The 26,020-nt window shown below is 54.9% G+C and overlaps 1 protein-coding gene across 2 annotated transcripts in view; it reads right to left on the bottom strand.

Moving 5' to 3' along the window:
• FXR2 (FMR1 autosomal homolog 2) overlaps positions 1-25,380 on the bottom strand; it is a 27,545-nt gene extending 2,165 nt beyond the window's left edge. Inside the window, exons 1-13 of one of the 2 annotated variants that reach the window (XM_029913059.1) lie at positions 25,302-25,380; positions 9,666-9,718; positions 4,525-4,618; positions 4,357-4,428; positions 3,810-3,958; positions 3,352-3,445; positions 2,895-3,011; positions 2,437-2,625; positions 2,228-2,306; positions 1,678-1,787; positions 1,491-1,577; positions 591-804; positions 197-376 (exon numbers count right to left, since the gene is read on the bottom strand). In XM_029913059.1, coding sequence (XP_029768919.1) covers positions 197-376; positions 591-804; positions 1,491-1,577; positions 1,678-1,787; positions 2,228-2,306; positions 2,437-2,625; positions 2,895-3,011; positions 3,352-3,445; positions 3,810-3,958; positions 4,357-4,428; positions 4,525-4,618; positions 9,666-9,718; positions 25,302-25,352 — 1,489 coding nt within the window. In that variant the 5' untranslated portion in view covers positions 25,353-25,380. The remainder of the gene's footprint in view (positions 1-196; positions 377-590; positions 805-1,490; positions 1,578-1,677; positions 1,788-2,227; positions 2,307-2,436; positions 2,626-2,894; positions 3,012-3,351; positions 3,446-3,809; positions 3,959-4,356; positions 4,429-4,524; positions 4,619-9,665; positions 9,719-25,301) is intronic. The other variant, XM_026658369.1, reaches the window with a different exon arrangement.
• Between the last annotated feature and the right edge of the window lie 640 nt (positions 25,381-26,020).

Below are 26,020 nucleotides of genomic sequence, written 5' to 3'. Positions count from 1 at the left end.
TCGCCCGGCGCTGAGATGCGGCCACCTCTGGGGCGGGGCGGCTGGTGACACAGGGACCCCTCGCCCGGCGCTGAGATGCGGCCACCTCTGGGGCAGGGCACAGCAGCTGGTTACACAGGGATCCCTGAGCTGGCGCCAAGATGCAGCCACCTCTGGGGCAGGGCACAGCCGCTATTAAACAGCAACACCTGGTCACCTGAACTGATGGAGGAGCTGCTGTACTTGCTGCCTCCGCCCCCTCGGGGGGCCGGAGTGGGACCCCGCCCTCGCCCCAACCCCGGGCGCCTCCGGCTGTCCTCGGGGCGCGGGTCTCGCTCGCCGTCGTCCCTCTTCTCCGACTCGGTCTCTGAAGCGTTGGACAGGTCTGAGTTGGTACCTGGGAGGGCAGAGCAGGGGGGCGCATGAGCCGCCGTTGGTGGGGGCTGATCTGTACTGGGGGGGATCCCCAAAGCTGTAGGAGGGGCAGGACACACAATACCCCAGGGAAGCGTTGCTGAAATGCAGCCACCTCTGGGGTGTGGCCCGTCAGTCAAGCCACCCCCGCTGTGAAGAAGGGGACATTTTGGCCAAGGCGCCATGGGGCCAGTTACCGTAGCCGGAGTTGGGCCCCCGGCGCCCGCGGCCTCGTCCGCCGTAGCTGCCCCCGTACGTCCGCGTGCCGTGGAGGGAGGAGGAGGTGCTGTCGTCGGTGGCGTAGCCGCCCCGCTCCTTGTCGGCCCGGCTGGAGAGGGGGCGGAAGCCCATGCCGATCTGCCGCAGCTGCTCGTCGATCTGCAGCCGCTCCAGCCGCAGCTGCTCCACCTCCTGGGGAATGGGAAGAACGGCTCGGGGTGAGACTGGGAACCCAGTAACTGCCCAGGCAGGGGGAACCAATTAGTGACTGCACTGCAAGGGGGGATCAATTAGCAGTGGCACCCATGCTGTCTTGGGGCAGGGAACCAATTAATGATTGCACCTGTACAGGGCTGGCAGGGGGAACCAATTAGTGACTGCATTGCAAGGGGGAACCAATTAGCAGTGGCACCCATGCTGTCTTGGGGCAGAGAACCAATTAATGGCTGCACCCATGCAGGGCAGCAGGGTGAACCAATTAGTGACTGCACCCCAGAGCAGGGATACTAATTAGCAGTTGCAGCCTCAGGGCATGTTGTTGGGGGGATGGAAGGAGGGAGGTCAAAAGTGCAGCCTCAGAACAGGAAGGGGAAACAAAAGCAAATTGCGCACACACAGCGGGGGGGGGGGACGGACCAATAAGTAAATGCACCCGCCTGTGCGGGAAACCAGGAAAGCACAGGAAGCAGGGGAACCGACTAACGGTCACACCCGCGAGACACCCACATCGACCCCCCCCCGCCCGAATCTCAGGTGTGTGCCCCTCCCCTTTTGCTGTCGACGGCCCCCCAGCGTTCGCGCGCTGCGGAGCGAGCGAGCTGGTTCTGAGACCCTTCCAGCGGCTGCTGCAGGCCCGTTCTCGGCAGAGCCGGATTTACCTGGAGATAAGCGAGGTGATATTCCAGGAGCGCCTGCGCGTTGCTGATGTTCTCCCGCGTGCCAACGAAGATGAACGGGACCATTCCCTAGGAGAGAGGAGATTCGGTCACGGCACGGCCGTCCCCCGTGTGCCCCCCACCCTGCCAGCGGCCGCAGCCACCCCCACCCCGATCCGCCCCCACTTACCTCCTCTCGGGGGTTTTTCTTGTCATTGTCCCCTTCCACCCGCACCCGCACCACTCCCGACTTGTCGACGATCTCCTGGATCACTTTGCCGTTCTTGCCGATCACTTTCCCTGGCGGGGCGAGCGGAGAGGTGAGCCCCACAGAAACCCCGGCTCCCAAAGCAACAGGGTCCCCCCCACTTTAACCGGACACACACACCCACAACAGCCCACCCCGCTCTCCGGGCTTTTCCCAACCCCCTGACTTTCGAGGGACCCGTTTAACAACAGACCCACAGAACGTCATTTTTAGCATGTTCACGACTCCTCATGGGTGCCCTGACCGCCGGTGCGACGCCAGCTTTCGTTACGGGACATTGTGTTGGTGAACAGACTCCACTGCACATCGGTGCCCTCCGCTGGTTGGCACCCCGAGCTTCTCGGGGCATACGCGGTCACTCTCATTCGTAGCCCACTTCCCTTTGAGGCGCCCGCGCCAGCACGGTGCCGTGGTTACGTGTCCGGGTCCCCGGAGGGTCACTACAGAGCACAGTCGCTGTCATGACACCTACCGACCAGGTTTCTCGGGACTTGAACGGAGTCTTCAGAGAACTCCAGGTAGCTCCGGGCCTGCTTGCACGCTTCCGGAGTCTGCGGGGAGGAGACAACGGTCAAATAACGGAGCCAGGGAGAGAACCCAGGAGTCCTGGCTCCCAGCCCCCTCCCCCCCCCAATCTCCTGGAGCCGGGGATAGAACCCAGGAGCCCCGCCCGGCCCTCACCTCCCCGTAGATGCGGAAGGTGCAGGTCTCCTCGTCCAGCTCGATGGCGGTGACGCCTGGCACCTTCCGGGCCTGCTGGATGTTGGCGCCGTGGGTGCCGATGGCCAGCCCCATCAGGTCTTCGCGGACCGTGAACTCCTCCTGGAACGCCGAGGCCAGCTGCTTACTCGTCTGGGGAGAGAAAGAGCGCTGGGACGCAGAGCGGGGAGTCAACGGAGCGGCCGGGGTGGGGGTGGGGGAGCGCCGACCCCTGGCTCCAGTGTCACCCCCCATGGAGCCCAGGTCAGGTGACCGGCCGGGCAATCACCGGGGAAGCCCTGGGCAGGCCGTGTACAGCCGCCTATTCCCCGCCCCGCAGCGTCCGTGTGGCGAGAAAGCCAGAGGCCCGCTGGCCCGCGGCGCCTCCCCCACCCCCCTCCCCGGGTATGGGCCGTCGCCCGGACGCCTGGGTTCCTCACCTCCAAGTGTTTGTTGGCTTCCTCGTTCCGCGACATCAGCATGAGCTTGGTGCGGATGCTGCGCAGGTGCATGTCCCCCAGCAGCGACGCCCGCTTTACCGTGGATTCGTTCGTCGACTGGGAAGGGGGGGGAGGAAGACGAGCGGTGTCGGAGATCGGCAAGGTAGCCCCCGCCTCCCGCCGGCCGAACTACCAGGCCAGCAGGAATCTCGGGGGGCTAGCCAGCCGCAGTGACCGGCGAGACCTGGCCAGACGGTTGCATTAGGACCGAGAAGCCCCCCGACCACACCCGAGGGTCCCCGCCAATTCCTCCCGACCCCAAGAACGGCGTGGGGCAAGGCAAGCCAGGAGGGCAGCTGGAAAGAGGCTCCTCCGAATCAGCCTGGAGCATCGGGTCCACCCCGTCGCGGCTGATCTCCAATGAGCGCGCCCCGCTACCCTCCGCTGCCTCACTCACCAGGATGAAGAGCTCGCTGCTGGCCACGCTCAGGAAGATGCAGTTGGCCCCCACCGCCTTCTTGAATTCTTTATGCACGTTTTCGCTGGAGCACCTGAGCGGAGAGGGGACAGGGTGAGCGGAGCAGAGACGAGGGGCAGCGGGAGCCCCCCAAAATGGTCTGTCCGGTCTGTGGCAAAGCCGGGAATAGCACCCAGATCTCCAGAGTCCAGAACTGGATTGGCCAACGGTTAGGGGACTTTCCTTTACAGTAGAATAATGTCAGTCAGTTTCCCCACACAGCCAAGCCCCAAGTTAGAGCAGCCTCTGGGCTGCTCTAACTCATGCTAGAGTCTGGGCAGACCACAGCGCCTGGTCTCTGGCTCCTTCCCCATGGAGGAAAAGCCATGCTAGCAACTTTTCTTTTGTCCAAGCCCGCGTAGCTCCCCCCCCCGCGCCAGGATCCCCGCCTCGCTCACGCTTCCTTGAGGTCCTCCGGCACGGCGATGGTGTATTTGAAGAAGCTGGATTTGGTGGCCACTTTGTTGGGGTTGACGGGCCGGAGCCGCTCCAGCGTGACGATTTCGTTGTAGGTGGCATCGCAAGCTGCGTATTCGATGACGTAAAACTGAGGGGGGGAGGGAGAGAGAGATTGGGTGAGAGCCGGGGATTTGGGGTGGGGAGGAGAGAGCTGACCGCAGACCCCGAGAGGGGCTGTGCCGTTCAGACGTAGCCGGGTGGGGGAGAGACGGGACAACCGTGCTCAACGCTGTTTTCAGATGGAATTAGCCTGTGGACCTCACTGCCACTGGTAGGAGCTGGAGGGGGGCCATGCCGCTGCTTCTGGGAGCGGCCCCCGACCCTGCTCCCCGGCCGGAGCGGGGCAAGCCCCAGACCCGAGCTCGAGGGCCAGCGTAAAACGGCGGGCCCATGAAGCACAAAGGATTCTGGGATAGATACAAGCGATCGGAGATGGTGGTGGGGGGGGGAAGGGGGAGGGAGGCAGAAAAATCCTCAGAAACTTACATCTCCTTTCATCATCCGGACCCTCGCCAGCCACCAGCCGCACGGCTCGTGCTCATTGGCTCGGGAATAAACCTAGAGAGACAGGTCAATATAGTCAGCGGGGGAGCCAGTGAGGATAGCGGGCTCATGGAGGCACCCCTCCACCCCCCCAAAAAGCACACCCCCTACCTCCACTTCGTCCCCTTCGGTAATCTCTTTATTGTAGTCCGCGGGCGGGGGGAGCCGTACGTCGCCGAAGGGGATCTGCCGCTCTGGCTGCCAGCTGTGAAGAGACATGAGACCGAGATTGGATTCGCCTGTAGGTGGCACCGCAGACTGGGACTAAGACGGACACGCTGAAGAGACAGCACCAGGCCCCAGGCACCCACACGGCCGGAGACGGTCCCTGCCTTGGGAGAGTTTACCATCCATGCAGACAAAGGAAGGATTATTCCCCCTTCTGGAAAGCGGGAAGAAGACTCCAGAGTGCTTTATAACCAGCCTTTCCACCCTCGTCCCCGCAATTTTGGGATCGTCGTCTATGTCAAGTGTAAGCGCTTTCTGATCTGTGTTTGTACAGCCTGCAACTCAGACGCCGCCGCAATCTGACAACCGCCACGCAGCCACGAGATGTATTTTGCAACAGAAAGAGAGCACCGAACGCGGGGTGGGGAGAAACTTTCCCTTCGGCTAAACCCAGCTTAATTTCCAGCCGCTTCGGATCTCCGCCCGAGGAGGGATTTTCGCCTCGCTGTTTGTTTTAATGATTCACGTATGTGCGTTTGCAATTAGCTGCTCCCGTGCGGACTCGAGACGCCAGTACTCAATGCAGCCCAGGGCTTTTTGCGACTCAGTCGGCGTATTTCGGATGGAGAGGAAGCAGACACGTTGAACGCCACCATGTATCTTAAGCACAAGACATTTCAGCTTCTTGCTAGTCTGACTCAGGGCTGGTGCTGTCTACACACATTTGTAACCCCCTCCACCCACTCCCGGGTTAGGAACTGTCCCAACCCGAGGCTCCAGCGTCTACACTGCGTTATGTGGGCCCCCGTCCAACCACCGATATCCCAAAACATGGCCGCTCTAGCCCATTGCTCATGGTGCAAGGTGAGAAGACTTGACTGTCCACCGAACTTAGAATCATAGAATCTCAGGATTGGAAGGGACCTCAGGAGGTATCTAGTCCAACCCCCTGCTCAAAGCAGGACCAACCCCAACTAAATCATCCCAGCCAGGGCTTTGTCAAGCCGGCCTTAAAAACCTAAGGATGGAGATTCCACCACCTCCCTAGGTAACCCATTCCAGTGCTTCACCACCCTCCTAGTGAAATAGTGTTTCCTAATATCCACCCTAGACCTCCCCCACTGCAACTTGAGACCATTGCTCCTTGTTCTGTCATCTGCCACCACCGAGAACAGCTGAGCTCCATCCTCTTTGGAACCCTCCTTCAGGTAGTTGAAAGCAGCTATCAAATCCCCCCTCACTCTTCTCTTCTGCAGACTAAATAACCCCAGTTCCCTCAGCCTCTCCTCATAAGTCATGTGCCCCAGCCCCCTGATCATTTTTGTTGCCCTCTGCTGAACTCTCTCCAATTTGTCCACATCCCTTCTGTAATGGGGGGCCCACAACTGGACACAATACTCCAGGTGTGGCCTCACCAGTGCCGAACAGAGGGGAATAATCACTTCCCTCGATCTGCTGGCAATGCTACTAATGCAGCCCAACATGCCATTGGCCTTCTTGGCAACGAGGGCACACTGCTGACTCATATCCAGCTTCTTGCCCACTGTAACCCCCAGGTCCTTTTCTGCAGAACTGCTGCTTAGCCAGTCGGTCCCCAGCCTGTAGCGGTGCATGGGATTCTTCCGTCCTAAGTGCAGGACTCTGCACTTGTCCTTGTTGAACCTCATCCGATTTCTTTTGGCCCAATCCTCCAATTTGTCTAGGTCACTCTGGACCCTATCCCTACCCTCCAGCGTATCTACCTCTCCCCCCAGCTTAGTGTCATCCGCGAACTTGCTGAGGGTGCAATTAATCCCATCATCCATTAATAAAGATGTTGAACAAAACCAGCCCCAGAAAAGTCGGCTTGCGGGATGTTTTTGGTGGACTCCCAGCGTGAGGTTGTATCTGCACTGCCAAGCAATAGAATCATGGACTATCAGGGTTGGAAGGGACCTCAGGAGGTATCTAGTCCAACCCCCTGCTCAAAGCAGGGCCAACCCCCAGACAGATTTTTGCCCCAGATCCCTAAATGGCCCCCTCAAGGATTGAACTCACCACCCTGGGTTTAGCAGGCCACTGCTCAAACCACTGAGCTATCCCTCCCCCCAATACTTGAACCCTGGGGCCCGGCTTGACTCAGCCTGGGCCCCCCGGTCAGAGCGATGCTTGTGTGTGTTTGGGATTTGGAAACCAGACGTGAACAGCTGTCGGGAGGTGGGGAAGCTACAGCTGTCTCGGCAGGGAAATTTCACCTGCTCAGCAACGCGGCTAGAAACCCCATAAGGACACCACAGCCAACCGAGGTATTTGAGGAACGGAGTGCGTTCGACGCTCAGTGGACTGCTCGGATCTATGTGGCTCATCCCCCCCCCAGCTTAGACAGAATCACAGTCAGGAAGCAGAGGGAGTCGGCGTAGCATTTGACCCGGGTGTTCAGCAGGCTCTAGGAACTGGTGACAGTGCTGTAATCTCACAATCTAGGTGCGAGCAGGTTAATGACACTGGGATTTGCATGGTTAATTACACTACCGTCCTAACTACGGACAGCTGCGCTATCGCGGAGCAGCAGGCTGGCTGCAGAGTGCGCCCCCTGAAGCGTCGGCCGCTGCTCTAGCTGGCAGTCCTCCAGCGTTACTAGTTTTCACCGGTCGAGCCGAAATAGAGCCCCAGAGCGAACACGATGCCCTGAAATCAGCCAGGCAAGCGCAGAAATTCAAGGAAAACTGGCACCTGCTCAACTAGGTTCAATCCAACAGGCAGCGCCTCGAAGCTTTAAAATGTGGAAAGGTCGATTGCCTGAGATCAGCTGTTGAACGGAAATCCACTCAGAAGCCGTGTAGGGACCGGGGTCTTTTACTTACACATCGGCTAAGAGAGACAGCCGGGGCCTGTAGTTGTGGCGCAAGTTGATTTAAACCCCGTTTCGCCTGTTACTGGTTCAGAAACATTTCCAGTTCCCTGGTTAAAGAGCCACACGCCAGGCAAAGTAGATCGAAACAGAGCAACTGGACTCCTGTTTAAACACCAATCTCCCCTGCACAGTTTGGGGTGGAGAATATTTTTTGCTTCCTGCGCTACCCCCTTCCACCCCAGAGGTGGCCCCATCGCAGTGCTGGCTGAACAGATGGCACACCCCAGAGGTGGCAGCCTCTCAGGGTTGGCCTGTCTGCCATGCCATCTGCATTCTCAGCTACCTACCAAGCTGCGTTTAAGGGCTCTGATATTCCTGCACGCGGACAGCAGGCTTTTAAAAACCGGGCCGTCTGCCTTTCCTTTCCCACCGTGCACCGAGAGGTTTGCCAACAAACATGCTCCTAATGACGCTGCTTCCTCCTAGTCGCTGATGCTGGGAGACACAAACGCCCAACTAACATCACCGAAGGAACCCGGCCGGTCGGAAAGAGAAACATTTAACAGGGGAGCAGCTCAGTACCTGTAGAGACAGCGCTTAGCACGATGCGGCCCTGAGATCTCAGCCCTAGCATCGATCCTCACAATCCTGCCAGGCGGTAGAGTGACAGCTGCCAATCTAGAGGCATTCCCGGGGGCGGGCGGCTGGCTTATTAAGAGTGAGTCAGTTCCATTCACATGCCACAAACAGCAGCAACTAAATTTGGAAAAGCGGCAGCCTGCTAGTTATGCTGGGCCTCAAGGCCCCGTGTCAGATACCCTGAGTGCAGCAGCGTTATTTAGGGCTCTGAAGCGGGGACTGTGGCATCCCTGTATTTCCACCGTGCACCGACTCCAGCGGGGTCGGCTGAGGTGCCCATCGGCCCTACAGCCGCACGCTAACAACCCTCCTGCCGCGGAACGGCGTAGGGTTGACATTTACAATCCATTCGCTTGCACCAGGGCCTTGGAACCGAAAGCAACAGCTTGTCCCGCAGCGGCGGGCCGAAGTTCCGCACACGCCGGTCCCACTAACGATCTTAATAGATGATTGGATACCTCCAGCCTGCCGTTGAGGGGAAGTGGCAGGAGGCATCACGCCCCCTTTTTAATTTTCGAGAAACCCTCACACCCCCCACCTCTCCTTTACCATCACCCAACTGCCCCTGCTCCTTGTCCCCTGACCGCCCCCCTCCCGGGTTCCCCCGGGACCCCACCCCCTATCCAAGCCCCCCTGCTCCCTGTCTCCTGACTGCCCCGACCCCTATCCACCCCCCCACCCCGACAGGCCCCCCCCGGGACTCCCATGCCTATCTAACCCCCTCTTCTCCCTGTCCCCTGACCGCCCCCTCCTGGGATCCCACCCCCTATCCAAACCTCCCTGCTCCTTGTGCCCTGACCCCTATCCACACCCCCACCCCGACAGGCCCCCCCCCGGGACTCCCACGCCTATCCAACCCCCCTGTTCTCTGTCTCCTGACCGCCTCCTCAGAACCTACGCCCCATCCAACCGCTCCCTGTCCCCTGACTGCCCCCCCCCGGGACCTCCTGCCCCTTATCCAACCCCCCCTCTCTCCGCTCCCCACCCCCCAACCAGGCCGCTCAGAGCGCCAGGACTGGCTTATTGGAAAGCTTGGGAGGTGGGCAAGCAGAAGCCGTGCTGCCCGCATGGCGGCGTAGCTGCAGGGGAGGGGGGGACAGGAGGGGAGGGACCAGGGGCTAGCCTCCCCGGCCGGGAGCTCAAGGGCCAGACAGCCTCGCGCCCCCCTTGGAATTTCTTCACGCCCCCTAGTTTGGGAACCAATGGTCTAGTGGGTTAGCACGGGTGGGCTAGGAGTCAGGAACCCCGGACGATATCCCCCAATTCTGGAAGGCGCACGGGGGTCTAATGGGTAGTCACAGGAAGGGTCTGGGGGGGCCAGGACACCTGGGTTCTATCCCCAGGGCTGCCACCAACTTGGCTGTAGGGCCTGACCATTTTCGACACAGGAAAGCGGCCATTGAAAACAGCTGACAATTGGTCAAAGGAGAGGCAGAGTTAGGTAGGATTGGGATCTGCGACCGTAACGGCCTCGGTCTGAAAACGTCTCAGTTCTCCCCCCTACTGGAGCGTGTCTCAGTTCTCCCCCAGATGCCCAAGCTCGGAACGAGGACAAACGGAGGCTAGGCCCAGGACCGCCCCCTCCCGCCAGGGGTCTCCGGCGGATACTTACTTGTTCTCGAAGGATATCGTGACCGAGTCTTCGTGCACATCTTTCACGAAACCCTGCGGAGGGAGAACGGAAGAAAGCATGAGCGATCCTCAGGGCAGTACGTTCTGTTTGACAGCAAACCCGGATATTAACGACTTCATTATGGGGAGGCTGTGGGCAGGGCAGTAGCAGGGATCGGTGGATAATTGCAACTTTCTGCTGGCAACCAAGGGGTTGCTAATAAGGAGAATCTGCTGTATCTGCAGCCAGCCACACACCGCCCATGTGCAGAATTAAGAGCTCAGCATTACAGCCTTGTGTCCAGAGCCCTGGTTCCTGGAGTCAAATGATTTTAGCAGCATCTAGGGTTTCGTTTTTTTAAAAAAATTAAATTTCTAGCTCTCACGGTTGTGAAGAAACACCCGACATGTGACCGGAGTGTAACGGACACAGCGACATCTGCCTGAAACTATAACTCAGAGAAGGGTGAACTGCCCCAAGGATAACTGACTCAGCCAGGCTGCCTGAGTCTGCAGAGAGCCTGAACCAATCCCTCTCAGCAAGGGGAACTGTCCCATGCATTTCAATGGGGTGTCAATTCCAAACCCTGTAGCACTGCTCCCCCTCACCCCCCCAGCCAACCCTATCCCAGAAGAGGGCTCTGTGTGGCGTTGAGGGGGGAGGCATGGCAGACCTGCTGCTTCATTCATGCAGACACACCCCAGCCCCCAGATCTCTAGGGGGAATACGGGGGACCTATGCTGCTATCCCTTTCACCCCCTTGGGCAAACCACATGGGCCTTGTGCCTCAGTTTCCCCATATGTAAAATGGGTACGACACCCCTGACCTCCCTTGTAAAGAGCTTTGAAGTCTAGTAAGGAAAAGTGCTATCTAAGAGCTAGATGGTATCAATCCAGCGCTCCATTTATAACCATCCTCCCTCCCCCAAACAGTGATTAGGGTTTTAGATTGCCGTACTTTCCCCCTCTCCCTGCTTGACGCATCTTCACAGGGCGCCCTGGTTTTCAGGAAGTGCTGGGCAAGTTTTGGTGGGTGCGCTGGACTTTCTGCAGAATCAGCCCTCAGCCCCCCCCCAAATTCTCCTAGTCACTTGAAAGTTTCGGCTAGAATCCCCAGGATGTGTTGTCAGGATTGGGCTCGGAACCGGGGTCTGCCACCGACGCCGTGCGTGGCTTCAGTTCCTCATTTAAAAGTCTTTTGTCTATTTTGATTGTTAGCTGTCTTTCACTGCAGCTGTGGAGTGCCCAGCCCAATGGGGGGCAGCCTGCCCAGATCTCGGCCAGGAGGCCCGCCCAGCCCAAGGGGGGGCAGCCTGCCCAGATCTCGGCCAGGAGGCCCACCCAGCACCTGGCGCTACTCCTGATTAGGGCTATTTGATTGTAGCCATCAGCATCTCCCAGGAGACTCTGCGAGGTGCGGTGGGGGTGGGGGGGCAGGCGATCTTGTTCTGCATTTGGAGTCTGGGGCCTGGGACAAGAATGCCTCCCCAGTCCAACCGGTGACGGGACTAACAGGTGCCGAGAGAGGCTCTCCCGGCACTGCCACCCACCCCAGCCAACAGCTGCCTGTTTGTCGCTAGCACGCTGTTAAAAGCCTCAAGACCCGTCTGCTGCAGGAGCAGGGTTGCGCTCCTGAATAAAATCCCTCCCGGCCTTAAAAACTCTGACTCTAAGTTCTTGGCCTCACTGATTTCATGTGGCAGCGAGTTCCACAAGCTAATCACACGCCTCGTGGGGGGGGGAAGTGATTTCCTTTGCTCAGTTTTGCGTTTGCTGCCGTTCCGTTTCGCTCGGTGTCCCCTTGCCGTGGTTTTGAGAGACAAGGACGAGAGAAACTCCTGCTCTACCGTCTCTTTCCCAGTCATTACATTACAGACTTGTGTTCTCTTCACTCCTCCCTTTTCTCGGGTAACAATCCCACAACAAACTGATGGCCGTTTTCAGGGGTGGGAAGGAATCTTCCCCCAGGTTAGATTGACAGGGACCCTTGGGGGCTTTCACCTTCCTCTTCAGCTTAGGGGGGGCAGGTTGCTTGCTAGGATAATCTGGGTACATCTCACCTAATTAATTCCCTGCCTTAGGCACTGGTGTCACCTCAGTCAGCTCCTATTCCCTGCCTGTGGCACACAACAGTTTGACCTCCCGAGGGCTGTAACGCTTTAATCTAATCCAGGGCATCAGCTCAATACAGGGGTGACAGTGGGGTTCAGTGGCCGGTGATGGAAAGGGCAGGCTAATGAGCTGATGGGCCATTCCGGCCTTAATTTCTCTTCACGTAAGCCAGGCTATCGATCATTTTCACCGCCCTTCTCTGAACCCCCTCTAACTCTGCCACCTCCTTTTTAAGGTCATCTCCAGATAAGGCACCACCGTTGATTTCCAGAAAGGCATTACAATATATTCTGTGTTATGTAGGATGGGGCCCTCATCCCAGTTGGGCCGCTAAACACTGCCCAAAACAAAACAAAAGAGTTATGATTGCTACAGTATTTATCATTTTATTTTTTATAGGGACTACAAAATCCAGAGCCAATTCCCTTTTCCGGCTGTTTTAACCCCCCCAGTCAACACCTTCTGGACACACTCATTTGGAGTCTGATACCAGGGATTGGCCTGCTAAACCCAGGGTTGTGAGTTCAATCCTTGAGGGGGCCATTTAGGGATCTGGGGCAAAAATCTGTCTGGGGATTGGTCCTGCTTTGAGCAGGGGGTTGGACTAGATACCTCCTGAGGTCCCTTCCAACCCTGATAGTCTGTGATTCTATGACAGGAATGCCTTGGTTGCACGGGTGAACAGGTGCTTAGAGAGACACCCCCCCCATACCCCCCTACTCAGAAGCTAATTCTTCAAATGGGCTTATGATTAAGGCTCTGGATAGAGACTCTGGTCTGGGGTAGATTCCCAGCTCTGACTCTGGGAAAGCCACTTAACTGTCCGTGCCTCGGTTTCCTCACCCACAAAATGAAAATAGCTTTATCCTATGGAAGGGAGGGAAATAGTATCTCTTTCCAGGAGGCGCTCAGATATTACGGGATGGGAGGGATAATATAGAAACAGAAACAATGACAGCACCGAAGTTAAGTTCAGAGAGTTTAAAGCCGGAAAGGACCATTAGATCACCTAGCACGACCTGTATATCGGAGGCATTTCAGTTTCACCCAGTCATCCTGAGTCCAGTAACTTGTGCCTGCCTAAAACATATCTTTAGCCGAAACAGTCTTGATTGGAAACCATCAAGAAACGGAGAATTCCTCAGGAGATCTGAGGTTTTAACACATAGGGAAGGGAGGCACAGAGAAATAAACCCACGGCCCAAGGTTAGAGGGAGCGAGATCAGAATCTCAGCCCCATAGCTAGCTTTCCTCTCCTTTGTTCTGAACACAGAGCCCGAAATGTGACAAGTTTCATGCCAGGTGCTTTTCTGACTCGCTGGTCTTTAAGGGGGATTCACCGCTGGGAACGGTAAAACATGATCTGCGAGACAGACGTTTTGGAAGTCATGCAGAAGATGCCAACCATCGACAACAAAAGCAGCTCAAATGGTCCTAAGTGCTGGAAAACAACTGGTGAATCGGAGCAGCACCAACAAACGCAGGAACTCCGGCACTAACTCTGAACAGGGCATCAGACAACCCTGACTTCAGAGTTCAAACATTAAAGATCAGGGAAGCGGGACTCGAGCAAGAACAATTATTTCCCTGGACAAGTTATTACAGAGGCCGATATTACCCCAGGTACCTCTAAGATATCTGCATTAGAGATGGGATCTTTCCACGTGAAAGCTATCTGCTATCAAGATGCCGACACTCGCATCCAATCAGCCCACAATGCCAGCTTCCAAACCACCGCTTAAATTTTCAAATGCACACCATTGTGCTTTCTCCAATGGAACTCTCCGTACGCACCGCCCAAAAAACGAACGAAACCTCCTTCAAACCCCTCCTCAAACTCAATATCGTCTCCCTGTTTCCTTGTACTCCCCTATCTGACTGTATCCATCTGTTGTCTCATCACACAGACTGTAAACCAGGGGTGGGCAAACTACGGCCCGTGGGCCGGATCCGGCCCAGCAGCCGTTTTAATCCGGCCCTTGAGCTCCCGCTGGGGAGTGAGGTCTGGGGCTTGCCACGCTCCAGCCAGGGAGCAGGGTTGGGAGCCGCTCCAGGAGGCTCCTAGAAGCAGCGGCATGGTCCCCCCTCCGGCTCCTACATGTAGGGGCAGCCAGGAGCCTCTGCTCTGCATGCTGCCCCCGCAGCTCCCACTGGCCGGGAACTGTGGCCAATGGGAGCTGCAGGGGCGGCGCCTGCAGGTGGGGCAGCTGGAGTGGGGACATGGCTGCTGCTTCTAGGAGACGCTTGAGGTAAGCGCTGCCCAGAGCCTCCACCCGAGCCTCTCCCCGCACACCAACCCCCTGCCCCAGCCCTGATTCCCCTCCTGTCCTCCAAACCCCTCAGTCCCAGCCCAGAGCACCCTCCTGCACCCCAAACTCCTCATCCTCAGCCCCACCCTGGAGCCCGCACCCCCAAGCAGAGCCCTCACCCCCTCCCGCACCTCAACCCCAATTCTGTGAGCATTCATGGCCCGGCATACAAAAAGTTTGCCCACCCCTGCTGTAAACAATTTGGGGCATAGACTCTCTGTTCTGAGAGCGCTGTAGAGGAGATATCCCCTGATTTTAGGAAGGCTTTTTGACACCGTCCCACATGGCAGCCTCCAAAGCAAACTAGGGAAGCGTGGTCTAAAGGAAGGCGCACAACTGATTGAAAGGCCGCACTCAAAGAGCAGTTATCAATGGTTCACTGCTAAACTTGGGGGGGCATATAGCGCTGAGTCCGTTACGATCCGATATTGTCCATGACTGTCTTGGATAACTGAGTGGAGAGGATGCTTATCAAATTTGCTGACGACGCTAAGTTGGGAGGGGTTTCGCTTTACAAATCTTGATCTAACCAGAGAAACTGATCAACCCCCCTCGCCCGCTCCCCACACACACAGACCCCCAGCACCACCACACATTTGCCCCCCAATCCAGAGATGGTAATTAAATCCTCTAGGAGTAACAGTTCTATATTTGTCTCAAGCAGGCAGGCCGGTCCCCTTTAAATGCAGTTGTGCCTGAGGCTATATATGTCGTCAGTCTCATTCCCGAGTTAGCCAACTGACTGGCAAACGGCGTCTCATTTATCATTCATTCAGCGTGAAGCAAATCAGCTCCCCTCTCATACCAAAGTGGCACATTTTATCTCCACTTTCCACTCGGAGCCCACCCACCCCCCCCGCTTCTCAACGCACTGCTGGGGTCTAAAACAAACAGTGTGTCTCAGCCTTTCCCATGCAGCAACCCTATGTTGCAACAGAAGAGAGTTTCAGGATAGTCCATGAAAGTTTCAAGCGCTTCACATCTCGTCTAGCCATGGAGAACTGGAACATTGTCCTGCTAGTCTCCCACATCCTTCTCCAGGTGACCAGGACCCCCACTTTGAGAGCCCATTAAATAAACTAAGCTAAGGTTTCAAGGACAAGTTTCAAACCCTGCAAGATCAGGGTCACTCAGTGAGACCAAGACTGGGACACTGCATCCAATTCTTGTGTCCACTTTTTTAAAATAAAGGTTGAACGCTGGAGACGGTGCACCAAAGACCCACACAAATTATCCCAAACCTGGAAAATAAGTGAGAGACTTAAGACTAGAGAAGATCAAACAGGTGACTTGATCACGGTGTTTAATACCTGATATTTTCTCCAGGAATTTGTAACCTAGCACAGAAAGGCAGAACAAGAACCAACGGCCAGAAACTAAGGCCAAACAGATTCAAGTTAAAAATAAGGCACAAACTCTTAACAGTGAGGGCGATTAACACTGGAACAAAGTCCCAGGCGGTGGATTCTCCGTCTCCTGAGGTCTTCGTATCAAGAACGGAGGATTGTCTTTCGGGAAGAGATGTTTTAGTCCACCACAAATTATTGGCCTCATTACGGAAGTCCCCAGATAGTCTGACTTCCTGTATGTTATCTCTAGTGGTCCCTTCTAGCCACAAAGATCTGTTGTGCAGCTCACAATCTGTGAGGAGACATCAGGGGAAATTATGGACCAAAGGAAGGGAGGGCAAACGGGCAAATTAGAACTTTGTGCTTCACCCCTGGTAGCCTCCACTCGCCACCCATCTAGTCGCGGTCAATCAATCTCTTCTGGTCTTAATCTTTCTCCAGTCTGTCCTCCTGTGCAACAGACACCTGAGAATTTCAGCCAGCGATTCCTACACATTTGTGGTTGGACTAAAAACATCTCTTTTAGAAAGATTCCATCTCGTAAGAATGGCCATACTGGGGTCAGACCAATGGTCCATCTAGCCCACTATCCTGTGCCAGATGCTTCAGAGGGAATGAACAGAATGGGGGCATTTTCAAGTGATCCATCCCTTGTTGTCCAGCCACAGCTTCTGGAAGTTGGACGTTTAGGGAGCATGGGGTTGCATCCCTGACCTTCTTGGCTAACAGTCATTGATGGACCTATCCTCCATGAACTGATCTAGTTCTTTTTTGAACCCAGTTATACTTCAATTTAAAAATTCCAAGAGATGGACAAAATCCACCACAAAAACAGAAACGTAGTGCTGGAAGGGACCTCAACAAGTCATCAAGTCCCGTGTTTCACAACCTTTGTGATACCGTCTTGCTGCCTTCCTAAACTGGGTCAGCGAGATCTATGGGACCGGCCCATGTACACCAGGCCCCCTGTGAAGCTGCTCCAATGGGTAAGGACCCTGATGGGCTATAAACCTGCTCCCTATTTCCAGTTGGGATTTGTCTAGCTTCAGCTTCCAGCCATCGGCTCTTGTTCCACTTTAGTCTGTTGGATTGAAGAGCCTTCTGCGCTCAGAGATCTTACAATCAACATACAGAAAGAGGGATTTTCATAGTTTTTTAACAGAGTTGAAGGCCAGGCAGGGACGATAACCTGAGCTCAGGCTGTATGATCTAACACAGGCCACGGAAACCCACGCGCATACCCCTAACCTCGAGCCCAATTTTAGCTTAATTGAAGTATTTCAGTCCTCGGGAGACAACTGCACGCCAGAGAGAGAGAACAGGAGAGGCCAAAGTGCCACCAGTGCCCATGGCCCCTGCTACGGCAGGAAAATGATTAGGCGATATATACCCAGTTGACCCCAGAAGGCGAACCCCGCCTTCCTCACAAAAAGTCCCTGCCAATCTGATCTGAGGGAAAGTTCCTTCCTGACCCTAAATGTGGAGACCAGTGTGATCCTGAGCAAAGGAGCAAAACACACCAGCCAAGCCACTAGAAAGGACTTTCTTTACCACCTCTAAGCACTGGTCCACCCTATCCAGTGACCAATCTCTGATGCTTCAGAGGAAGGCCAAAAAAACCCAACCCTGAATATGTCTAGCCAATTGTGCTTCAGGGAGAACAATTCCTTCCTGACCCCGGAGGCAACATGCTGAAAACCTGAAGCATGAGACTTGATTACAGCGTTCTTACAGCACAGCTGCAAGCGTTATGAGCATGCCGACGAACCGCGGGCAAACCTGTACCTAGCAGGGACGACAACACGGTGGTAGCTTTGCGTATCTAAATGGCAAGAGGCCCTAAACGTGATCCAGTTAGTATTTGATGCAGTGGAGAAGGGAGAAGTGGACCGAGAGATCACAAATGGAATATGAGTCAACAGTGTGATGCGGTTGAAATAAAAGATTATCATTCGGGGGGTGGGGTCTTAACGGGAGTGTCGCACGCAAGACACGGGAGGTAGCTGTCCCACTCTGGAGGGGCTGCAGCTGCAGCGCTCTGTCCAATTCTGTGTGCCCACCCTTTAGGAAAGATGTGGATAAACCGGAGAGAGTCCAGAGGAGAGCACCAGAAATGATCGAGGATTTAGAAAACTTGATCTTTGCTGAGGTTGAAAAAAACTGGGCATGTTTAAGCCTTGAGAAAAGACAACGGGAAGGGCGGGGGAGGAGGGGTGAATAACTGATAAGAGTCTTCAAATATGTTCTACAGAGGACGGGGACCAATTGTTTTCCATGTCTACTGAAGGTAGGACAAGAAGCAATGGGCTTAATCTGCAGCAAGGGAGGTTTAGGTTAGATACAAGGAAAACTAACTCTAAGGGCAGTCAAATGTCAAATGAGGCAAATCAAACAAGACCATCTAGCTCTTATCTAGCGCTTTTCATCACTAGATGTCAAAGGGCTTTACAGGGGAGGTGTCCGTACCATGCCCCCCAATTTACAGATGGGGAACCTGAGGCATCGGGCAGTGAAATGACTTAACCAAGGTCACCCAGCAGGCCCGTGGCCTAGCCAGAAATAGGATTCGGGTCTCTTGAGGCCTAGTCGGGGCCGGATTTTGGTGGAATAAGCGACTGCTGACAGGTCGCTATTACTTAAACCGAAAGGGGACTTGGGCAGTGAAGTACAGGAGGGGGAAATAACCTTTGAAATCTTAACAACTCTCACTCGCAAGAGTCCAGAGATCCTTCACCTTAAATGCGAATGGAAGTCTGTCGGGAATCAGAGACCCCCTACTCGTGAAAGGGAGGGAAGGCAGAAGCAGCAAGGCTAACAAAAGCAGGCAAGTCATCTAAAAAAAAGCCTTCCTTCCCCCCTTTCTAAACAGAGAATTAGCCCATGAAGAATTTTTTACACCTTTGATCTGCAGACCCGCTGATGCCAGACACCGGTGGTGTTCGACTGCTTTCCCGTGGGGCAAGACAGGTCTAAAATTAGCCCAGTGGCAAAGCGGAGACAATACCACACACCCCTTTGGCCCAGATCAGGTTACTACAGTCCTGCAACAGCCCATTGGCTCTCGTTTTTTCCGAACGTCTGGTACTATTTACAGATATTCGATTCTCATCTTCGCTTCGCTGTTTCCTAAGGACAGTACCGATCCTCAAATTCCTACAACCAGGGACCCGCTCAAAGTGTTGCCAGATGTCAATAAGAAAAAGTTATTTCCTTACCGAGACCATGGAGAACACGTGTCGGTGCTTAACATAACCCCAGCTTCAGAGAGGCAAGTTTGGCCCTTAAAAGCACCGTGGTTAATAAAAATCAAGAGCAGGTAAAGATTTTTGTAGCAACTCATGGCTGATGAGGAAGTACGAGAAGATGAGATAAAGCAGGCAAGTCTGCTCTGAAAAGAAAAAAAAACCACCACAATTGAGTCTTAACTCCCGGGGACAATATATGATCAAAGATTAAAAACAGCTGGGTCGATCGTGCTTTGAAATTTGTGGAGGGTTCAATGCGAAATCTACCTTTTTTACACCATAAGACAGCGTAAGAAAGCTAAAGACAGTCTAAGAAAGCACCTAAAAGTTAGTCCTTTTGCACAATACACACCTAGAAGCAAAGAACGGATTGCGTATCATAGTGGTTTTCCGACCTTTTTTCATTTGTCGACCCCTAAAAAATGTCAAATGGAGGTGCGGAACTCTTTGGATATCTCAGACAGTCTGCAGACTCCCAGGGATATTATTACAGCAGCACTTACTAAGATCAGGGCTTCGTTGTGCTAGGAGCTGTACATACATGCAATGCAGGAAAAAACAGTCCTGCCCCAAAGACCACCTCATCTAAAGTGGCAAGGCAAACAAAGGGTGGGAGAAAAGGCTGCTCATCCCAAATGAGGCACAGACACGGAATGACTTGCCCAGAGAGAAAGCTGGGTAGGTGACGTGAGAGAAGATAGGGGTTTCTACAACAGGTCAATCCTTGCGTTCTTCCAATATAGGAAAGAAACATCCCAAGAGCCAAAATGACTGACCTCTTGTTCTAATTTAACAGAAAGCTTAGATCCAAATATCTGGGGCTGCAAAAGAAACATGGCAAACATTTGTTAAAGCTCAAGCAAATTTCAACACAAACTCGATTTAAAGCTTCGACACAACAGCAAAATGCTAACCTAGGAGAATCTGTTAACGGAAGAGATGAGGATCAACCATGAAATTGACCAACCTGGCTTTGCCACCCTGAATGAAAGACAAGCCCCTCTCCAAGTTACTCAGTTATGAAATGTGACCTGCAGCGTTACCCAGACTAGGGACAATCTGTCTTTTCTTCGCAACTGTTCGGACATGAAATCGACTGAGATTCGCAATCAAAGTGACTTAGGGCTTGGGCCAAAATGATGGGTGATTAAAGGCACTTCAGTTCTTGATGTCCCACCGATTTTCATATGATGGACACTCATTCTTCTCAAAAGAATGTTGAAAAAAGCTGGAAAGGGTACAGAGAAGAGTTACAAAAATGATCAGAGGACTGGAAAATATGCCTTATACTGAGAAATTTAAAGACCTCAGGCTATTTAACTTATCAAAAAGATCAAGAGACGACATGATTACATTGTGTAAGTGCCTTCAAAGGGAGAAAATATTGGGTACTAAAAGACTCATCTAGCGGACTAATCTTATTCTATTCCTACCCTATATTAAAAGCTGTGAAGCGGTCAAGTACTGTGGGAATAAGAGCCATAAAAACAAAATATGTAAAATAGATTGTAAATTCATTGTGACGTTTGTACAGCAGTTAACGCAATCTAGGTCTGTCACTAGGAGCCAAAAATCAAGATGTTTTACAAAATATTTTGCTTCAAGCTGCTAACCTCAACATTTTTTTTTTAAATGTTTTAATTTTGGAGCAAAAAGGAAAGGAAATATTGACGGGTAGAGTCAATTGCACTCGATATTCTCCCAGCGTTACGCTTTCTAAAGCATTCATTGCTTCAAAATCTAAATACGGGAAAGAGCAACAGGTTTCACAATCCAATACCCTATCACCTGTTCGAAAGGGGCTGCGGCTTTAGACAACCTTTTGTTTCTAACCCTATTGAACTTCCTGATAGTCATTTTTTGGCAAATTTACTGTCAAGATGGGTCAAAAAGGAGTCAACACAATTTCACCTCACGTCCAAGCTGAGGAGTTTGGGGCTATGAACCGAGGTTGGGCTTGTACCTAAAACACTGGACTGGCGAATAGAGCACTGGAGACCTGGAGTCTATTCCTGGATCTGGGGCTGACGGGCTGGGTGAGCTTAGGCAAGACACTTACCCTATCTGGGCCTCAGTTTCCCCATCTTTAAAATGGGGCTGATGCTGACACCTCCTCTGTAAAGCGCTTTGACCGATGAAAAGCCTGATATATTAAAACACGAATACTAGTCTGAGACTCAGCTCTCCATGTGTACAGCAGGGAAAATAACCACCCCTCTAGTTAGTCTATTGGGATTGCGAGCTCTTCAGGGCAGAAATGGTCTTGTATGTGAACGTACAGCACCTAGCATCATGGGGTCCCAATCTTGGTTTAATAACCCTAAGTCACATTATGCCATGTCCGCAATCTCAGTGGAACGAGATCAGACAGGGATAACCACTCTGGCTTTGGGACGAGAGACCGGACAGGTTATTACAGCCAATGAGAGCATGAAGGGAACACACATGACAGCATTGGGACTCTGTGCCAGCTGTCACCAGGACGGTCTCGTGGCTCGGGAAGATTGGGCTAGAGATCAACTGTGCTAGGCATACACATAGTAAGAGACAGTGCGTGCTCTGAACAGACAAGACAAAGGAAGAAACAGCCCCATTTTACAGATGCCCAGAGATTAAAGCGATATGCTCAAGCTCCTGCAGAAAGTGTGTGGCACAGGGAGGAACTGAAACCGGCTCTCCGGAGTCCTAGCTTTTACCACAAGACCATCTTCACCAGCTAAATTATCAAGCACTTCAATGAGGAGACCAGATTTTCAGACGGCACGAGAGGGTCTCCTGTCACTGCTCTGCCACGGAGGTGCCGTAAGTGCAAAATTGTAGGGTTAAGCCTGCCTGGCTAATTGGGCAATCTGACTCAACAACCCTAAGTACTCTGTAACGAAACTCGTATCATCAGCGTATTTAAACACGCCACTGAGAGGAGCTTGCAGGAAACAAGACTGTCCAATAATACTACCTGGATCCGTAGCCTGTTAGAAGGCAGCATGAATGGGGAACAGTCGAAGCTGGTCAAACTTAAATAATTCCTGTGGTCCATTAAGGCATGGGAAGCCAAAAGGATGCAAGAATTCAGTGCTGCAAAGTACATCGAAATCAATCCTCATGCTTTGCCCTACAATCAGTGTATGTTTGCAAAAGGGCTCTGAACCTGGGTGCTGCTGCAAGAGAAAGGAATCGGGAAATCAGGGTTAGAGACCCGCTGCGCGACCACAGGCAAGTCACCAAATCTGAGCCTCGGTTTCCCCAGCTGGGAGATGGGAATCACAATCCTTCCTGTCTTGTTGGTTTCAGTTGCGAGCAGGGACTCTCTATGTTTGGTCAGCCCATAGCATAAGGGGATCCGACAGTCCGGAGCTGTGATGCCAGGCCCTCTGTGGGAACAGCAGATTTCGGTACAAATCTAACTAATACCTCAAATCAGAAAGGTGCCTACCTAACAATGGCTCTTCTCACATGCACCCCTGGGCTCTACCTCTGAGAAACAAGGCCCTGATTCTCAAAGGGATTTAGCCTCCCAACGTCCCCGGGCCCGTTGGAGGATCTGGACTTAAGTTAGTGACATTAACCCATCAGGCACCAGCGTTCGATGCAGACACAGGAATACCCATCTAGGTTCCAGCTGCAACGTTTTGATTGTTTACACAGGGTCATAAATTTACACCACCCTCCTCCGCAAGATGAGATGGCACTGCGAGAGCACGCTCCTCCGAGTTCCCAGGTGAAGAACGACATCTGAGCGTTGCCTTTGGTTTAGGAGCCCACAGAGAGATTTTTTGGAGAATAACCAAGCTTTATGGGCTTCGATATTCTCAGCCTTCAAACATTAAAATAACGCGGCTTGCCAAAGTCTTATCCCACTTTGTTCTGGGGCGGTAAAGGAAAGCCATTCCTGAATAAAATCGACTTCCTTAAGGCAACAGGTATATTGCAGCCACAAAGCGCAAATTACACAGGAGGTCAGACAAGATCATCACAATGGCTCGTAGCCTCCGAAGCTAGGAAATGTACTTCGACCGCCCACCACAACCTGGTCCAAAAGCTACACTTGAGAGGTAGCAAGGGCTAGCAGAAAGTGGACTCAGAGGCTATTCCCAGCCCTGACCACCCTGACGTGTGGTTTGGGCAAGTCCCTTCGCTTCTCTAAGGTGGGTTTCCCCCTATGCTAGGTCTGTTTAGAAAGGGATTGTGATTGCTATGACAGAGTGCTGGACAATGGGGCCCACCACTGATTTCAAGGCTCTCTAAGGTGGGTACGACCCCCATTTTATAGAGGGGGGGAAATCACGATATTTATCTCCCCACCAGGCGAGAGAACTCAAATCCTTGGTTTCCAGTCCACTCGCAAAAAATACAGACTGGGGCGCAACCTGACATCATCAAGGGATCTCGCGTCAGAAATTAAGATGGAGCAACTGATTAGGCATTAGAAATTTGGGGGGGGGGGAGGTTTTGCTATTCAAGTGACGTTGGGTCCCCGTACAAGACACATCCACCTGCCAGTGGCGCTCTGGCAGCAAGGAACTAAGAGCTGAAAGGAACATCTGGTTGATTCAGACAGCGTCCCAGGCCTCCCACTTTTCCTTTGACACACAATAAAGGTCCGCTACAACCGGACTGCCCAGGGTGGATTTGGAACCCTGCCGGATTGTTGGAGGGGAGCTCTGACCCCTGTGATGTCTGGGTTTAGGAGGCAGGGCTGAGCTTTTGAGACGCATCTGAGAAGGAGCAAAGGGGAGTTGTCTTGGGGAAAATGAAAGGAAAAGTGGGGAGGGAAAAGGACAGCCCGATGGAAGAGCCACAGTGCAAACGCAAACCTTCTAGGGGTGCGGAGGGAAAGGAGGAAAGAAGGGGGGCCCCTATGTGGAGCTTAGAGATAAGGGGGACATAGGCACAGTGCACCACAGGCTAAATTGGGATTCCCCACCCCCACAGTGACACTGCATTCTCAGACCCCCACCATTCTCAGACCCCCAAAAATCCAGGTTTTGATCGCCCCACTCACAGTCAGGGGCCCCCAAAAGGATCGGGGAAGCAGGGTCGCTATCCTAAGGATGCCTAACCAGCTCAGTGACCCTCCATCCCATATTAGGGGGCCTCCGATCCCCAGTGACCCTGTAACCGACTGCAGGGGATCCCTAGGAGAGGAAATCCTCATTGCTAATGGGGGGGGGGGCCTTCCATCCCCCCTCCCACAAGTCCCTACAGCTTTATGCAGAGTCCCAGACCCTTCAGTCACGCCCCAGGGGACACCAAACACCCAGCCTCTCCCCCCATAATCCTCCTCTCCCAACATCTTTCCTCCAATCCCCCCATACCTCATGTCCTCCCGTGAGCCCCCACATACCCCCTTCCCCCCACATCTTACCCCCAGCCCCTTGGCCCCCAGTTAGAGCCCTCTAGTCCACTCTGTGCCTCAAAACCTTCCTGGTTCCCTCACTTCCTCCTAAATAACCCCCAAACCACATAGCCCCGCTCCCCAGTTACTGCCCCATAATCCCACACGTCATACCCCAGATTACCTCCCCTCCCTCCTACAGACCCCCCCATAAGCCGCCCACATCATACCCCCATCATAAACCCACAGCCACGTAACCCCCTCCTCCAACTGCCCCCACCATAACCCCATTACCTCCCCTCATACCCTGCCTCGTGCCCCACTGTACACACAGCCCCCCATCATACCACCCACTTGCCCTCAACTTACGCCCTTTCCCAATGCCTCCCCAGACCCCATTACCTCCCCAGCCCATCACCACCCACCAGACCCCCACTACCTCCCACCCATACATCTCCCCTCCCTTGCTCCTACCCTCCCGCACCCAACCCTCTCTGCCTCCCCTCCCTCCCCCCACCATGCCCCCATTACCCCCCCTTCCCCCACCCTATACCCCCTTTGTGCCCAACCCCTGCCAGACCCCCCCACACCAGACCTCCATCCTCACACCCCTCCCTCGCCCACAGACCTCCTCCCCTTCCCCCAGTTACTTCCCTTGCCCCCACCCAGCCCCCTCTGCCTCACCCCATCGCCTCCCCTTCCTTGCCCCCACTTTTACCTCCCCCGTTTGCCTACACCAACCCCCCATCCCATTATATGCTTCCCTCCGCACCCTATTACCTCCACAGCCCCCCACCTGACCCCCTCTCCCACACCCCCAATTACCACCCTCTGACCCTCCCTCAGCTCATCATCCACCTTCCCCCACCCTGTCATACCCCCTCCCTACACCCCCCACTATTACCTCCCCTAACCCCCCATCATCCCCTCCATACCCCTCCCACTCATCCACCTTACCCAACGCACCTGTATGACTTTCCTGCCCCCTCCCCCCCTCAGCCACCCTACCCTACCCCCTCAGTGGGACCTGCCCACTCCCTGCTCCCTCCCCCACCCTTTCCCCCAGCCCCCCTGGACCCAAACCCCTCCCCCACCATGGGACCGCAACGCTCCCCTCCCCCACCTCCCAAAGGGACCTCCACGGCCCCCCATAATGCCCCCTCCCCCCCTACCCCGCACCCCCCAATGGGACCTCCCCGCTCCTCGCTCCCCTCCCCCCCATCGTACCCCCGGCCCCCAAACCCCTCCCCCCCCGCACAGCGGGGCCCCCCCGCTCTCCCCCTCACCTTGTAGAAGGCCCCGTTGGAGCCCCGCACCTCCACGGGCAGCCCCTCCATGGGCCCGGCCGCCGCCCCCCCGGGGAGGGGCCCAGGCCCCGCCGCGGGCCGGAGCCGCCCGGCCGCCGAGCAGCAGGAGCCGCCGTCGCCGGACCCGGCCTGAGGGGAGCCCCGCAGCGGGGGGGGGATGGGAGGCGCCCCGGGCCGCTCCGGCTCCGCCACCGTGAGGCAGGGACCGACCCGACCTGCTGCCGCCGCCTCACACAGCAGCGCGCGCGAGCGAGCGAGCGGCCGCCCCCCCGACGCGCACACACACGGCGCGCGCGCAGGCGGGGGGGCAGGGGCGCGCCTCGCCAACCAATCAGCGGGAGTCCGCCCGGGGCCGCGGGCCAATCGGAGGACGGGGCCCCGCGGGAGGTGGCCAATGGGAAGCGGAGGAAGGGTTAGGGGGGCCAATCGGGGACGGCGTTGCGTTGCGTTGCTCAGACGCCGCGCGCGCGACCCGGCGACCCATCCGGAGGCGTCGGTGGGAGCACGAGGAGGGGGGGAGCCAACGGCGGCGGCGGGATCGATACGCAAGCGCCGGGCCCTCCAATCCGAGGGCGATGCCCCGCCCCGTCTCAGCGACTCCCCTGTGAGCCTTGCCCCGCCCCTTCGCAATTCCAACCAATCATGAGGCCGCCTTCTACTCCCGTTGACCAATCAGGAGGCGCCTCTCTCTTCCAACC

This window comes from Terrapene carolina, unplaced genomic scaffold (genome assembly GCF_002925995.2).
Source record: "Terrapene carolina triunguis isolate 2854851 unplaced genomic scaffold, T_m_triunguis-2.0 Scaffold433, whole genome shotgun sequence".
Lineage (NCBI taxonomy): Eukaryota > Metazoa > Chordata > Testudines > Emydidae > Terrapene > Terrapene triunguis.
This window is presented reverse-complemented; position numbering and strand designations above follow the sequence as displayed.